Source organism: Triplophysa rosa, unplaced genomic scaffold, assembly GCF_024868665.1.
Source record: "Triplophysa rosa unplaced genomic scaffold, Trosa_1v2 scaffold7_ERROPOS2916172, whole genome shotgun sequence".
In the NCBI taxonomy this organism is placed as follows: Eukaryota; Metazoa; Chordata; class Actinopteri; order Cypriniformes; family Nemacheilidae; genus Triplophysa; species Triplophysa rosa.
This window is the reverse complement of record NW_026634816.1, coordinates 29004-46277: the sequence shown is the minus strand read 5'-3', so window position 1 is coordinate 46277 and position 17274 is coordinate 29004. Positions and strand designations below refer to the sequence as shown.

General features: G+C 38.5%; 1 protein-coding gene across 1 annotated transcript in view; it reads right to left on the bottom strand.

The window, feature by feature from the left end:
- The window catches only part of LOC130551243 (deleted in malignant brain tumors 1 protein-like), a 29901-nt gene that overhangs the window by 2537 nt on the left and 10090 nt on the right, over positions 1-17274 (bottom strand). Inside the window, exons 17-43 of the mRNA XM_057328797.1 lie at positions 17063-17080; positions 16604-16918; positions 13781-14089; positions 13297-13611; positions 13046-13129; positions 12633-12950; positions 12146-12445; positions 11879-11962; positions 11422-11736; positions 11147-11341; positions 10908-10997; positions 10306-10368; positions 10119-10175; positions 9921-9998; positions 9750-9809; positions 9561-9608; positions 9321-9380; positions 9138-9185; positions 3826-4131; positions 2722-3030; positions 2239-2553; positions 1988-2071; positions 1575-1892; positions 1074-1370; positions 832-915; positions 373-687; positions 104-292 (exon numbers count right to left, since the gene is read on the bottom strand). Of these exons, the coding sequence (XP_057184780.1) occupies positions 104-292; positions 373-687; positions 832-915; positions 1074-1370; positions 1575-1892; positions 1988-2071; positions 2239-2553; positions 2722-3030; positions 3826-4131; positions 9138-9185; positions 9321-9380; positions 9561-9608; positions 9750-9809; positions 9921-9998; positions 10119-10175; positions 10306-10368; positions 10908-10997; positions 11147-11341; positions 11422-11736; positions 11879-11962; positions 12146-12445; positions 12633-12950; positions 13046-13129; positions 13297-13611; positions 13781-14089; positions 16604-16918; positions 17063-17080 (4974 nt within the window). The remainder of the gene's footprint in view (positions 1-103; positions 293-372; positions 688-831; positions 916-1073; positions 1371-1574; positions 1893-1987; positions 2072-2238; positions 2554-2721; positions 3031-3825; positions 4132-9137; positions 9186-9320; positions 9381-9560; positions 9609-9749; positions 9810-9920; positions 9999-10118; positions 10176-10305; positions 10369-10907; positions 10998-11146; positions 11342-11421; positions 11737-11878; positions 11963-12145; positions 12446-12632; positions 12951-13045; positions 13130-13296; positions 13612-13780; positions 14090-16603; positions 16919-17062; positions 17081-17274) is intronic.

The window sequence follows — 17274 nt, the reverse complement described above, 5'->3', positions numbered from 1 at the left end:
ACTGATGACACACTGAACAAGACTCTAGTAAGATTGATGTTGATGTCTGAGGTAGTTCAATAAGTCAGATGTGTTCTTGTATGTGATGTGTGGATGTGTGTACCTCTCCTCATCACTCTGTTGTGTTGAATCAGTATCAGCAGCGGCACTAAGAGCAGTAAGAGCAAAACTCCCAGAACAACCACTGGAGGAATGAAGAGAGACGCTGCTGGAGGAGTTTGAGAAGTCACTGGGCTCTTGTTAGTCTGAGATTGAGTTGTTGTTGTTGTAGCAGTGGTGGACACAGACAAATCTGTGCATGGTAAAACAAAACACACATTAAAGAAACTGCTGAAATTATAATCCATTCATCACTCAGTGTTTTGTTCTCACCTGCACAGATGAGTCTAACGTGTTCTTTGTGTGAGCAGTCAGTGTGTTTATTGAGGATGTGAGGACAGTCCCACAGGTGAATCTCAGTCCCTCTGCACTCGACTCTGTTCAGCCACACAACACCTTCACCAGCACCAAACGCTTCATTCCCATCAGCACTCAATGCTGCTCCACAACCCAGCTGCCTGCAGACCACCTGAGCATCTCTGATGTCCCACAGATCATCACAGACTGAACCCCACTCAGAGTTATGATACACCTCCAGCCTCCCAGAACACCTGCCTTTACCTCCACGCAGTCTGAGAGGAACATGACCTACATCACACACATCACACAGCATTTACTTTGAATTAAATGTGGAATACAAATAGGCAACAAAAATATTTATCTAATGTAATGAATGAAAAAATATGTGTTTATAGTAATACTTATTTAAGTCATATTTTTATTTAAACATACTTGAACATTGTCTCTGGTGAGGTGATGGTGAGGTAGAACATGTCAGACGACTCCGGGGAACATTATGAACCACCTCTTCTGAGACTGTAACATGATACAATAGATTAAATATTGAAAAGGAAATTATAGAAATAACATTCATCAAATCTTTCAATGTCATTTTAGCTTTGTATTTTCAGAAATCAATTAGACTCTCAAAAATATTTAGAAACATGTATACAGTTATTTAAATGTTCTCTCACCAGAGCAGGTAATTTTGGCCGCTTCACCTTCACAATCATTCTGTGCCCAGGGTGAAGATGGACACTGCCATACAGTGGAGTCATGAGATCTACATTTAAAATAATCCAGCCAATTCCGAGACCTCAGTCCATCTGTAAAGCTGGGTTCACTGGCAGATCTTCCACAGTTGAGCTCTTGACAGATCAGACTCGCTGTGTCTCTGTTCAACTGATTGTAGCAAACATTACCCCAGGATCCATTGTAGAAAACCTCCACATTCCCTTCACAGCCTTCACTTAACCTGATCTCTTTAAACTCTAGCTTGAAAAGAGCAATGGAATTACTCACAGTCTGCTAATACACCACAAGTTTTAATGGTACTTAATTATCATTTACGTATGCACTTAAAACTAGATGTGTCTGATCAATGTATGGGTTATATAAATACTTTAAAAGCATATCTAATATTTGCAAATGTAACACATACAACATTTACTCCATCACTGCAGGTTAGTGTTTACCTGAGCACACGACTCCTACATCCTCCTTGTGCTTACAGTCATGATCTCCCCAGACCCGTGAAGAGCAGTTCCACAGAGACGTCTCATTCCCCTCACAGTTCACATCATCCAGCCATATGGGTCCAGAACCAGGACCAAACCAGGCTGGTACTGGCTGACCACTGAGAGCCACTCCACACTGCAGCTGTCTGCACACCACATGAGCATCTTTAATATCCCAGGAGTCATCACACACTGTCCCCCATGAGCCTTTGTGAAAAACCTCCAGCCTCCCTGCACAATCTCCACCAGAACCCACCAACCTGATGGACCTGTGATCTGAGATAAGACATACAGAGAAACAGTAATTACAAATAATAATAATTAACAACTAAATTTACAATTTGAACAGTTTACAACATTTTAATTTTCACCTTGGCAGGTGACTGCCTCCTCCCCCCCACACTCTCTCTCTCCAGACAACAGCACTGTTCCATCATGAAGAGCCAGATATGAATCTGTATAGAGAAGACATTTTAGCAAAATATTTTCAAATTCAGTAAGACTGCAAGTCTACACATCTGAGGTGGTATAACAACTATCAATGTAAATCATTCACTAATCAAACAGTGTTTTGCATGTCTTACATTCTCATCGTGTTATTGAGAGAGTGAAGTTGACTCACTAGAACAAATGACTCCAACATCTTGTTCATGAGAGTATTCAGCTCGACTCCATGAAGAGATTGAACATTGTGAGAGTTGTGTTTCATTCCCCTGACAATCAAACACATCAGCCCAGATTTCACCAGATCCCTCTCCAAACCAGTCCACTCCCACAACAGACACAGCAATCCCACAATTCATCTGTCTGCAGACAACACTGGCAGCTCTCATATTCATGCACCCATCACACACTGTGCCCCACTCGGTGAAATACTGACGCTCAACTCGACCAGAGCAGATATCAGAGCCGTTCACCAGTCTGAAGTCAGTGTAACCTTGACAAAAGATAAAACAGATGTTTTAAGGATATTAATAATTTGAGTACTTCTCCAGACTTAACTTTGTTTAATAGTCAATGATCTCAGGACTGACATTTATCAAAAAAGATGAAATTGCTTGTACAGTTCAATAGTAGTTGGTATAGTCACATGAAACTCTTTTACCGGAACATATCAGTCCCACGTCATTATCGTGGTTGGAGTTTACTTCATGTGAAGGTGATGATGAACAGTGTTGAATTGACAACTCGTTTCCTCTACACTGAATGTCTTGTGTCCACACGGGTCCCTCTCCTTCACCAAAAGCATCTGCTCCCAACAGCTGTACAGGAACCCCACAGTTCAGCTCTCTACACACAACCTCTGCATCCTGATCATCAAACGCAGCATCACACACTGTGCCCCATCTTCCTCCAAAATACATCTCTACTCTCCCAGAGCACAAATGAGAACCAGCAACAAGTCTTGAGGTGCCTGATTATATAGACAGAAAGAACAACACAGAAACCAAGATCACACAATAAAACCCATCTTCTCACAGAGAACCTAATTTCACACAACTGAGACAGGGAACTTGGATCTTTTAAAAATATACAGTACATATAGCATAAAATAAAAACGAATACACATAATTGTTTTTAATTCCCTATATTATCATGACTATTTTTTTTAAAAGACAGACGATGGGCCCAACAGCATTTCTTGTTCTTTTAATTACATTAATAGATTAAACATGAATTTTAAATGTTTCTTAATGTGTTATATTAATGTCACTCTGATAACATAATATATGATATTGGATAATACTTTGACTGCAGAATTTTTGTGTAGATTTAATCATCATTACAGTATTTTAAACGTCATTTCAGCATCTATGGCTATATTCATAGCGAGAACTGGTTAATCTACACAATTTGTTTTACAAACAAGTTGGAGAAGGACAATATAGCATCTCCAATTGACTTGCATATTAGACTTGCATGTTTAAGTAATGTGGGAGGAAACCAGAGTACCCAGGAGAGACACACACTGACACCAGGACGACATGCAAACTTCACACAGAAAAGCCTCCTGACTCAGCCAGGGCTCAAACCGGGAAACCTTTTGCTGTATATAGGCCTATCAGGTTAAATTTTTCACTTTGAATCCAAAACACAGAAATCTAAACTGGAATATAATGATCATAACCATTTTTTCGATTGTACATCACATGACAGAATGTTATTGTTATAAGTCATGTATAAATGGGAATTATTTAGAGAAGCTCACCTGAGCAGGTGACTCCAACATCATCAGCATGAGAACAGTATTTAATAGCCGAGTTATATGATCCACAGTTATTCAGTGTAGACTCAGACCCACTACACTGCACAGCAGCCATTTTTATTGGTCCTGATCCTGGTCCAAAGCGAGCAACATCAACAGCCTCTCCACAGCCCAGCTCTCTACACACCACTGCAGCAGCTGTCAGATCCCAACTGTCATAATCACACACTGTTCCCCACTGACCATCATGAAGAACCTCCACTCTACCAGCACAACGACTGTCACCATTCACCAACCTCACATTCACATCTGATACATGTGAAACAGAGACAAAGAAAAACAGATATGAGAAACTCATGTATGAATATACAGTATAAAACGAGTATTTATAACAATAATTAACATTTCATTTGATTCCCCGATATCTCTTTTGACCCTAAGTGTGTACTTACCAGCAGTGATGGTCATTACTACAGAGGACAGTAAAGTGAGTGTGAGACAGATCTCCATAATCCTCTACTGTACACACAGTCTGATTGAGAATAATGAGAAGTCCGTGTAAAGTTCTCCACTGTTCCCTCACAGACTGAACATACTGGATCATTACAACCCCTCTACAGAGAGAGAGAGAGAGAGAGAGAGAGAGAGAGAGAGAGAGAGAGAGAGAGAGAGAGAGACCAATCACACTCTCTGTTACCTTATTAGAATTAACAAAGGAAATCATCAAACAACTTGAGTGACAAATCAGAAGAGATATTTGTGATTTTCTCCATATATATCAGCAGAACGTCAGCGCTGATGAACGAGACTCCTCCCTCCATGTACAGAGGAGACAAACACCTGCAAGATTGAAGATAAATTTACACCAAATACATTATAGTAATCAAACCCTCCAGTATCTCTTCAACATGAAATCCTGTCATGTGCAGGAAACTATATGATCCCTTCACACTCTCACACACTTTAAAACACACACACTCAGATATGTACCTTTACTGTATGCCTTTCATAAATGTGAATGAAATATATGAAGCATTTAAGAATAAAATAGTAAATGGATATTTCTATTCTGTTTAATTTCATCATTTTAAATGATTAGTAATATAAAAATAAAGCATAAAACAAAATCAACAATATCTATAATAAAATCAATAAAATATAATCTCTTGCATTACTAAAAAATCACTTCTATATAAAACCAATCAATCATGTCTACAGAAAATACAATGTTATTTGAAGCAGCATTTACAGTATATGCCCATTCAGTATTGTAATGTTTTATGTATCCACTAGATGGCAGTTATAGAACTGTCAATCAAGCATCAGTTCATGATGTCATGTGACTACATAAAGAATCTTCACTACCTAAGTGTAATGTAGATTTTTGCTCAAACAATTACTTGTAAAGATCAATGAATAAGCCATGATCTCCTCATGTTAACAGTGTTCATCCTCCAAAGAGTTTTGGAAAACATTGTAAAGATGTCAGGAAAGAGCCCGTGGTGGCATGAAAGTACAAAGTCATAAAGCTTCAAACTACAGGGGCTGTGGGCGTACATGAATTTGAGATCATGAGAGAAAATTAGTGAGTTTGTCCTTCATGAATTTATTGGATTGTTGTAAGTTTTAAGCCTGGTAATTGGACAGTCAGTATATCCCCACCCTCGGGCTGACACATACGTTATGCAAAGAGTTTATGAGTTTATATCAAATTATCCTGCTTAATTTTATGTGACTTTAGGCTGCACAATCAAACCCATTACCCATGTTTATTGATTTTTGATACATTTTTTGGTATGAGCCCCTATAGCCTATAAGGCCTCTCAAACAAGACTTCAATGAAAGTTCCATGTTTGTGATTGCAGGTACAAAATTGTTTATGACTCAAATTTGTGGCCTTTTGGTGATTTTTTTTTCATTTTGAAGCCAAAACCAATTCTTGGCGATAACTGGCCAGGGACTCTTCCTAGTCATAATCTACTGGCTGGGTCTATATCAAATCTCTACAGCAGCAATTCTCAACACACTTTCCTAGAATAAAGGGAGACTGTATACAACTTCATTATTATTATAAAGCTTTTTTGCGGCATTGCAGAAACTAAATGTGTTCTCACTCTCTAGCAGAATAAAAATAACGTATATTACTAGTTAAATAATATTAATAAGCAGCTCAAATGACAGCGTGAGATTGATTTATTTACTCTCTACTGCCGCCATGCGCTCATGACTGGACCAACGGCACACAACACTGATGAACGCGCTTCAAACACCACGCGTGTAAAAGCCCGCTGTGTGCGCAACCTCGGTGCTTGAATGTATAAAAACTGTTCATTAAAACAGAAAAGAGTAAATCTAGCATATAAGAAGCGAACTGTCCGGCTTTTGCCATAACACGTGAGTATTAAATGTTTGATTTAGATTAGTAGCCTACGTCATCCCTGCTCATGAAACAGCCCCTTGAAGCAGCAAACTTCGGTAAATGTTTCACAGTACTTTAAATGACCGAAAAGTAGATTTCCATTGAATTAACATCGTAAAAATATTTTTGCACATGGTGCTCATACACAAAGCCACGAGAAAGAATATGGTTTAAGAGACAAGTGTTTGTAATGGTTAGGAGAGTTATGTTTTATTAATTGTACCACCTTTCTGCAGACCACAAATATTTCAGTGAAACTCCAGCAGAACTCTCCTCCAGACCTGATGGATGTAAACGTCCACCTCACAATCTCTCTCTCCAGACAACCGCACACGACCACCATGAAGATCAAGAGCCCAAAACACTTCAACACAGATGTCCGGGGAGGTTCACGGGTCTTAAGAGAAGTGCGCACCAGTATTTCAGTAGGCTACATTTTCAGTATCTTGTTTTTTTATTTAAAATATTTTGCCAGTTTGACTTTTAAAAGATTCTGTTTGTTCACAAATAAAGTAAAGAAACTCCAAAATTATGTTAAAGAATATTTTTTATTACATTTTAATTACGGTTGCAACCGTCCCTGCGGAGTGTTGCAACTGTCCCCTGTTATGGGGTCAGTTGCAACATTTGAATTTGTCTGTTCAAGTATAAATTGTTTGTAAATGTGACCCTGGATCACAAAACCAGTCTTAAGTAGCACAGAAACATGTTTAGTAAAAGCCAAAAATACATTGTATGGGTCAAAATGATCTATTTTTCTTTTATGCCAAAAATCATTAGGATTTTAAGTAAAGATCATGTTCCATGAAGATATTTAGCAAATTTCCTACCATAAATATATCAAAACTTTATTTTTGTGAGTGGATGGCCTGCTACAGTGCCTCCGATTAACAACTTCGAAGGCGATTTTCTCAATATTTTGATTTTTTTGCACCCTCAGATTCCAGTTTTAAACTGTCGTATCTTCACCTGATATTGTCCTATCATAACAACCCGTACATCAATAGAAAGCTTTCAGGTGATGTAAAAATCTCAATTTTGAAAAATTGACCCATAAGACTGGTTTTGTTGTCCAGGGTCACATATTATCATACATACGCATGTTACAGCAGTGTATGTGAGTAGCTGACATATGTGGGTTTAACATATAAAACATTTGGCTTTCTACTAAAAACAGTCTCTGAGAGAAGGAAATACAAAAAGTGTTTAACCCACAGACAAATTTTAACCACTGACACATCTTACCCCACTCGACCTCTATTTCATTATTATTTTAATACTTTAAAAATCCTCAACTGACATTACCTGCGTCTCATTGGACTTCTTACAGTTTCATCCGGTATATAATAGCACACGTGATCTTTACATGCAGATACAGTGTCTCCAGTCATGAGTCTCAGATTGTGCAACAGCTCCATCTACACACTGAAATTAAGATCAGACACTTAAAAATAATACGACTAGTTAAATAACATTTATAATCGGAAATTTACACTCTACTGCCATCATGCGCTCATGACTGGAACATCAGCACACAACACTCTGATCTCACACATGAACGCGCTCCAAACTTCACGCGCGTCAAACTCCACTGTGTGCGCAATATATAAGAAGTTTCTTAAATATATAAAACTGTTCATTGAAACAGAACTGGAAAAAATATCATGCGTTTGTGAGTTACCGTCTGTGATTGTTGGCACATATTGTATCAGACGTAACGTTAAGGAGTCAATCGATGTCTTGTTTTTGATTAATGATGTCTGAAGTCATTCGTACGTCATCATTGTGCTCGGGTAAGTGCTTTGTTGTTGTCGTCAATGATCAGTGTTACGTCTTTTAAAACCTTTAAAAAGGCAAAAACTAAAGGCTGGATTTAAAGAAAACACGTTTAAAAAGATGTTGCACATGGCGGTTTATCATATGATTAGTTTCTAATGACAGTTAAGAGATGTGATTGTTTGTTTTGTGCTATAAGAGTGAGTTTAGTGTTTAAACTCCTTATAATTAAGCATAGTTAATAAACACAAAACGTCGTTCTAACAATATTTGTAACTTATCATGTTAAATACAAACGCCAACAGTTTTAATATGTTCTTATATGCTGATGATGTTTTGTTGCCTTTAAACTTCTGTACCTTCTATGTATTTAGAGAACATAATCTTACATGTACTCGTGCAACAAATCTGATGATGGATCTCAAGCACTACTCAAAATCTCACCCAATATTAACATTAATTTGTATTGATAAAACCACATTTCTGATCTGTGTCTTCAGCTCCCACAAGACCCTGCTCTTCCAAAGCAAACAGAAGAGTCTAAAGATCATGAGAGGATAAAGAAGAAGCTGACAGGATAAAGAGAGGTGAGAAAAGAACAAATGTACTATTTACATAATCACATCCAGTAGATTAGTTTTTGCACGTAAGGTATTTATTTAAAGAAAAGCCATTATGTCAAGCACATACACTTTACTCTTTCAATTTTTGGCAAAAGGCTGATGTATGTTTTATTGTGCTTGTCTTTGTAGGAATTCTTGAAAGACAAAACTCAGAGTCTCTACAATACAAGGAACAGAAATGTCTACATGTGACTGTTTTCTAGTTTTTCTCCGCGCTCATGTTAACAGGTTAGAGCGTTCACACAGCCCATTGAAGCAGCACATGCTCGTGCAGCAGGAGCAGTGTTGAAGCATTAGTTTATATGATAAAAACTAGACAATTTTTTCCTACATTTGCAAAGCATGTGATTTTCAGTACAAACATATTTGAAAGATCATAAAAACATAAGGCACTGTAGTTTAAGTGATAAAATTCGATCACTTTAACTCCTCGTAGCTCCTGAAGCTGCAGGTAATGTGATTTTATGGCATGAGACAGTGGGTGTGGTCATTGAGTTATACAGCCTGTCCCACATTGAGTGACTCCTCCCCCACATCGTCATAGTCTGTTGTGTAAAAAAGCACATTCACATTGTTTTGTGTTAAATGCATAAAGATGTAAAGCCAATTTTAAGTGTTTTAAATAGACATTATAAAGATGTAACTTAGAATATACATATTTTACTGAAATTAAAACCTACCCAACAGGTTTGTCACATCTTCTCTGTCATTCTTCACATCATCATACTCCTCGTGAACTCCTGATGAAATCACATGACATGGGAAATATATTTTATAGAACTACATTGTGTTTCGTAATGTAATGTTATTATATACTATGTATATGTCATTTTTTTATGTGTCGTGGACACATCTTCCTTTCTGAGTCTAATTGAGTACACTTGATAAACTCACCTGGGTGTCTATTCTGTGTAACTTACCTATTAGATCTTGAAAGTTCTGTCCGTTAATGACGTCATCATAATTCTCTGGAGTGTCCGCATACATAACAGATCAACACAAACCATCAGAATGACAAACTGCCAATTAACCTGCATTTTATCAGTATTATTGAGAATCACTGCTATGATCTTTGTTAAATAAACAGCCTACAAATAAAGTAAAACCACCTTTTTCAAGATCAAAGTTCTGTCCCGTGATGACATCATCATACTTCTCCAGTGTGTTTTCTACAAATGTGAAATAAGACACACGTCATCATACTCGCAGAGCTATAAAGTAAATTTTCCTTTATGCACAGACTTTATATTTCATCCTAATCCAGAATAACAGAACTGCACCTGTCTCACTGTCCGCTTTTAATCCATCAGTGATGACATCATCATAGTATTCTGCTGGGACTTTTTTCACCATCTCTTCTACATCAACACAGAACATGGTTGACAACAAAACAGTAAATGACGTCTTGTAGGTAATAAGTTCATGACAATAAAAAAAATCTAAATGAACAAACGAGATCAGTCAATTAAGTCACAGACCTTTCGGGTCACTGCCATTGATGACATCATCATAATATTCAATATTATATTTTTTATCTAAAAAGATAAAAACATGACACTTAAACTGTTTAGTATTGTGGATTGTAGTGTTGTTATATGATACATATACTGTATATACTAAATTTGTAAATCAAATGAGCTGTTTGTCAATCCACAGTCTTCTAACCTGAGAGAAAGTCATCTTCAACATCTTCATACCCAGAATACTGTTCTTCAGACATGAGACTTCCTGTTAAAGTGAAGCAGAACAGTCAGAAACATGTTGATCATTACAAACAGCCTGAAACTGAATTATCTTTAAATCACAGAAAACGTGTTAAATATGATTATATTTCTCAGTCGACTCAGAAATATCGGCAGGAAGAAAACAAACACGCATTGCACACACAGTATACTTACAAGCATATAAACCCCCTCCACATTAGCCTCCAAAAATAATCACAGGATGACACACAAACCCACACACACACACACCTGTACACATGCACCTGCAGCTCTGTGGTTTTGTGAGAGGAATTCTGTGGTTTGAAGCAGGAGGTTTAACAGAACTAACATCAGCTGTCTGATAGACTCTAAACTACAGATTCAACTCAATACAAACTCACAGACAACTCATAAACTTCACTGAATTACACACTTCACAAACATGACACTGACAAGAGACACTAGCTTTAAAAATTACACATCAGATTTGTTTTATTAAGACAGAATAACAATTAATACATGTACATATATAACCTTCAACACATTATAAACATGAAGACTCACCTCTCTGACTAAAGTGTTTGTGTTTGTGTCTGTGCTCAATCTCTTCATAAACTGCTTCAGTCTGAGTCCAGTGTCTCCTCTTAGAGAGAGCTGTGAGTGTAAAACACACAAACCTGCTGTCAGTTCATCACACATGACTGATGACACACTGAACAAGACTCTAGTAAGATTGATGTTGATGTCTGAGGTAGTTCAATAAGTCAGATGTGTTCTTGTATGTGATGTGTGGATGTGTGTACCTCTCCTCATCACTCTGTTGTGTTGAATCAGTATCAGCAGCGGCACTAAGAGCAGTAAGAGCAAAACTCCCAGAACAATCACAACCACTGGAGGAATGAAGAGAGACGCTGCTGGAGGAGTTTGAGAAGTCACTGGGCTCTTGTTAGTCTGAGATTGAGTTGTTGTTGTTGTAGCAGTGGTGGACACAGACAAATCTGTGCATGGTAAAACAAAACACACATTAAAGAAACTGCTGGAATTATAATCCATTCATCACTCAGTGTTTTGTTCTCACCTGCACAGATGAGTCCAACACGTTCTTTGTGTGAGCAGTCAGTGTGTTTATTCAGGATGTGAGGACAGTCCCACAGGTGAATCTCAGTCCCTCTGCACTCGACTCTGTTCAGCCACACAACACCTTCACCAGCACCAAACGCTTCATTCCCATCAGCACTCAATGCTGCTCCACAACCCAGCTGCCTGCAGACCACCTGAGCATCTCTGATGTCCCACAGATCATCACAGACTGAACCCCACTCAGAGTTATGATACACCTCCAGCCTCCCAGAACACCTGCCTTTACCTCCACTCAGTCTGAGAGGAACATGACCTACATCACACACATCACACAGCATTTACAATTAATTAGATGTTGAATAGAAAATAGACAAAACAGATCATTATCAAATGTAATGAATGAAAAAACAGGTTTATAGTAATAATTATTTAAATCAGTTTTTATATGAAAATACTTGAACATTGTCTCTGGTAAGGAGATGGTGAGGTAGAACATGTCAGTCGACTCCGAGGAACATCCCGAATCACCTCCTTTGAGACTGTAACATGATAAAATTGATTAAATATTGAACAGAACATTAAATAATTGCATTCATCAAGTCTCTCAGTGCTATATCATTTTAGCTTTGTATTTTTATAAAACTATTAGACTTTTTTAATGCTTTATATACAAAACTATTTAGAAACATGACTACTATACAGTTATTTAAATGTTTTCTTACCAGAGCACGTAATTTTGGCCGCTTCACCTTCATCACAGTCATTCTGTCCCCAGGGTGAAGATGGACACTGCCAAAAGGTGGAATCATGTGATCGACATTTAAAATAATCCAACCAGTTTTGAGTCTTCAATCCATCTGAAGAAATAAGTTCATTGGCAGATCTTCCACAGTTCAGCTCTTGACAGATCAGACTCGCTGTGTCTTTGTCCATTTGGTTCTGGCAAACATTACCCCAGGATCCATTGTAGAAAACCTCCACATTCCCTTCACAGCCTTCACTTAACCTGATCTCTTTAAACTCTAGATTGAAAAGGGTGAGATGAATCAACCACAGTCTGGTAATGCATGAAACTAACAAATTAACATTTATGTACTTCAAACTAGATGTGTCTGATCAAATGTTTAGGTTATAGAAATACTCATCTAATATTTGAAAAATGTTATGCATGCAATTAACACAATAATTAACACACAGGTTAGTGTTTACCTGAGCACACGACTCCTACATCCTCCTTGTGTTTACAGTCATGATCTCCCCAGACCCGTGAAGAGCAGTTCCACAGAGACGTCTCATTCCCCTCACAGTTCACATCATCCAGCCATATGGGTCCAGAACCAGGACCAAACCAGGCTGGTACTGGCTGACCACTGAGAGCCACTCCACACTGCAGCTGTCTGCACACCACATGAGCATCTTTAATATCCCAGGAGTCATCACACACTGTCCCCCATGAGCCTTTGTGAAAAACCTCCAGCCTCCCTGCACAATCTCCACCAGAACCCACCAACCTGATGGACCTGTGATCTGAGATCAGACATACAGAGAAACAGTAATTACAAATAATAATAATTAACAACTAAATTTACAATTTGAACAGTTTACAACATTTTAATTTTCACCTTGGCAGGTGACTGCCTCCTCCCCCCCACACTCTCTCTCTTCAGACAACAGCACTGTTCCATCATGAAGAGCCAGATATGAATCTGTATAGAGAAGACATTTTAGCAAAATATTTTCAAATTCAGTAAGACTGCAAGTCTACACATCTGAGGTGGTATAACAACTATCAATGTAAATCATTCACTAATCAAACAGTGTTTTGCAAGTCTTACATTCTCATCGTGTTATTGAGAGAGTGAAGTTGACTCACTAGAACAAATGACTCCAACATCTTGTTCATGAGAGTATTCAGCTCGACTCCATGAAGAGATTGAACATTGTGAGAGTTGTGTTTCATTCCCCTGACAATCAAACACATCAGCCCAGATTTCACCAGATCCCTCTCCAAACCAGTCCACTCCCACAACAGACACAGCAATCCCACAATTCATCTGTCTGCAGACAACACTGGCAGCTCTCATATTCATGCACCCATCACACACTCTTCTCCACTCAGTCAAATACCGACTTTCTACTCGACCAGAACAGATATCAGAGCCGTTCACTAGTCTGAGGTCAGTGTAACCTGGACAAAAGATAAAACAGATTGTTTTAAGGATATTAATAATTTGAGTACTTCTCCAGGCTTAACTTTGTTTACTAGTCAATGATCTCAGGACTGAAATGTATCAAAAAAGATGAAATTGGTTGTACAGTTCAATAGTAGTTGGTATAGTCACATTAAACTCTTTTACCGGAACATATCAGTCCCACGTCAGTATCGTGGTTGGAGTTTACATCGTGTGAAGGCGATGATGAACAGTGTCGAATTGACAACTCATTTCCTCTACACTGAATGTCTTGTGTCCACACGGGTCCCTCTCCTTCACCAAAAGCATCTGCTCCCAACAGCTGTACAGGAACCCCACAGTTCAGCTCTCTACACACAACCTCTGCATCCTGATCATCAAACGCAGCATCACACACTGTGCCCCATCTTCCTCCAAAATACATCTCTACTCTCCCAGAGCACAAATGAGAACCAGCAACAAGTCTTGAGGCGCCTGATTATATAGACAGAAAGAACAACACAGAAAACAAGATCACACAATGAAACTCAGTTATTCTCTCAAGCAGGGGCGGACTTAACCAATAAGCGAGGTAAGCGGCCGCTTAGGGCCCCAGGAAACCAGGGGGCCTCCAACAAATACCCAGAAGTTTATAAAGCATGTAAAACATATTAGCTTTCTATAATATTTTGTATGGTCAGGTGGATACAACCATTAAAATGTAACGTTATTATTACATCCGTGTTAATTTGGCTCCCCCGAATCATGGATCAGTGGAACAAACCATTAGTTATGCACCTGTCAGCAGCTCAGTGGCCAGAGTTAGAGAACGTTACGGGAGGGGAGGTTAGAGACGGTTAGAAATTAGAAGAGCGAGAGAAAATTTGCCAGCGGCAGATTAAGTATATAATGACACGCAAATACCCCAACGGAGCTGAAAAAATAAGTGAGAAAAAGGAATTTGGCCAAACTTCCAAAAGTCTCTTCTTTTTTCACACAAACTCCACTGATGCTGCTCCCACAGCAGCATCAGCCTCTTTCCTGCCAGACACGGTTGTGTGTTTTCTACCCGGCCCCGCAAAATGACAATGTGCCAGTGCAGCCCAAGATCAGCACGCAACCAGCACACAGACGGACTGTTTTATTGAGTGACGATCCTACTTTCTGGCCCAAACATTTATCAGACAAAGAGCATTGTGAGCTTATTAGGAGAGGGCCAGTTCAAATCAATGATTTGACTTTCCCAGTTAACAGCGATGACCGTCAATTCACATCCAGCAACTACTTCATTAATAAGAAAAACGGTGAAAAGATTAGCTGATCGTGGCTAATGTACAGTGTAAAAAATGATAGTGTAGTTTTCTTTTGTTGTCGAATCTTAGGTGACTGGTCCAATCTGTTCAGTGGAGATGGGTATAATAACTGTAGAAATTTATCTTCCCTGTTAAAAAGGCATAAAAAAGTGTCAGGACCACAAAAATAATAATATCAAAGTGTAAACAGATGTTGTAAATAGTTTGTTTGTGAATTTAGTTTTTTTATTTGTGAATTTATTTTTATTTCACTTTGAGACAAATTATTGACAGACAGTAAGATGTGACACAGTTTATTTAAAATTATAGAGAAAAATTCTTGAGAACGAGATTGCAAAATAAGGGTTATAAAGAGTGCATATCATGTTGACTGTTGAGGCCCTGAAATCGCTTAGGGCCCTCAAATCACTAAGTCTGCCCCTGATCTCAAGTACAGGACAGTTGAGACTGGGACCTTTCTGTTCTTTAAAAAAACAGATATAGCATAAAACAAAAAAGTAATACCCTATATTATCATCACTATTTTTTTTTTCAAATCACAGACGACGGGCCCAACAGCAAGTCTGGGTTTTATAAATTACATTGATTGATTAAACACATTTGAAATGTTTCTTAATATGTTATATTAATGTCACTCATAAGATATGATGATATTGGATAATACTTTTGTCAAGGATTCACAGGAGAAGAACCCAAGCGCAGGCAGCAAGCTGATGGGAACACTAAGATTTTAATAATAACAAAACATACACGAAACAGAAACACCCACAATGGGGAAAACATACTAAAAATGAACTCCAAACAAAGACTTCCCACACGGGGGGGGCAAAAAACAAAAGAGACAGGATACTTTAACTACAAAAACTAAGACACGACTTGATACTTAATAACATCCAGACAAGGGACAAGCTTAATCCACAAGGCAGGTTAACAGGACCGCAAGGAACAGAAACAAGACAGCATAGCATAAAAGCACAGGGTACAGGAACAACGAACGAGCACAAGACAATGAAACACACGGGCATTATATAGGGAAGACAAATGAGGGATAATGACACAGGGCAGGTGAGGGTAATAAAACACAGCCAGGAAACAATACAGGAAACGAGAGGGCCGGGGCCAATGACAGGACAGAGAAAACACATGGAGTGTCAAAAGATAAACACCCCATGGCTTTCTCACACAAAACCTAAGGGACCTGTCACGATCCTGCCACACGACTAGAAAATCATGAACAAGAAGGCAGGACCGTGACACTTTGACTGCACATTACTGTATAGATTAAAGATTTAATCCTAATTATTTTTAATGCCATTTCAGCATCTACAGCTATATTAATAGCCGATTAATCTACACAATTTGATTTACAAACAAGTTGGGGAATGGAGACCCACTCTGACACCAGGATGACATGCAAACTACATACAGAAAAGCCTCCTGACTCAGCTGGGGCTCAAAACCGAGGACCTTCTTGCAGTAAGGCTAGTGCTACCAACTGAGCCACTACGTTGCAGGTTGTATAGATTTTAAAAAATATGTAGCAGGATAAATTGTGCGCTTTGAATCCAAAACACTGAAATCTGAAGTGGAATAAAATTATTATCACAAGCATTCAAACTATTTTACTTTGTACATCACAACGTTATGTTATTGTTATTAGTCATGTATGAACAGGATAATATTTAGAGAAGCTCACCTGAGCAGGTGACTCCAACATCAGCAGCATGAGAACAGTATTTAATAACCGAGTTCGCTGATCTACAGTTCTTCAGTGTAGACTCAGACCCACTACACTGCACACGAGCCATTTTTATTGGTACTGATCCTTGTCCAAAGTAAGCACCAACCGGAGCCTGTACAGCATTTCCACAACCCAGCTCTCTACACACCACTGCAGCAGCTTTCATATCCCAACTGCCATAATGACACACTGTTCCCCACTGACCATCATGAAGAACCTCCACTCTACCAGCACAAGAACTGTCACCATTCACCAACCTCACATTCACATCTGATACATGTGAAACAGAGACAAATAAAAACGGACATGAGAAACACATGCAAAACTGAAAAGTGACTTAGTATAAAACATATACTGAATAAAACATTTTAATTTAACTTTGGAACATTTTTTTGACCCCAAGTATGTACTTACCAGCAGTGATGGTCATTACTACAGAGGACAGTAAAATGAGTGTGAGACAGATCTCCATAATCCTCTACTGTACACACAGTCTGATTGAGAATTATGAGAAGTCCGTGTAAAGTTCTCCACTGTTCCCTCATAGACTGAACACACTGGATCATTACAACCCCTCTACAGAGAGAGAGAGAGAGAGAGAGAGAGAGAGAGAGAGAGAGAGAGAC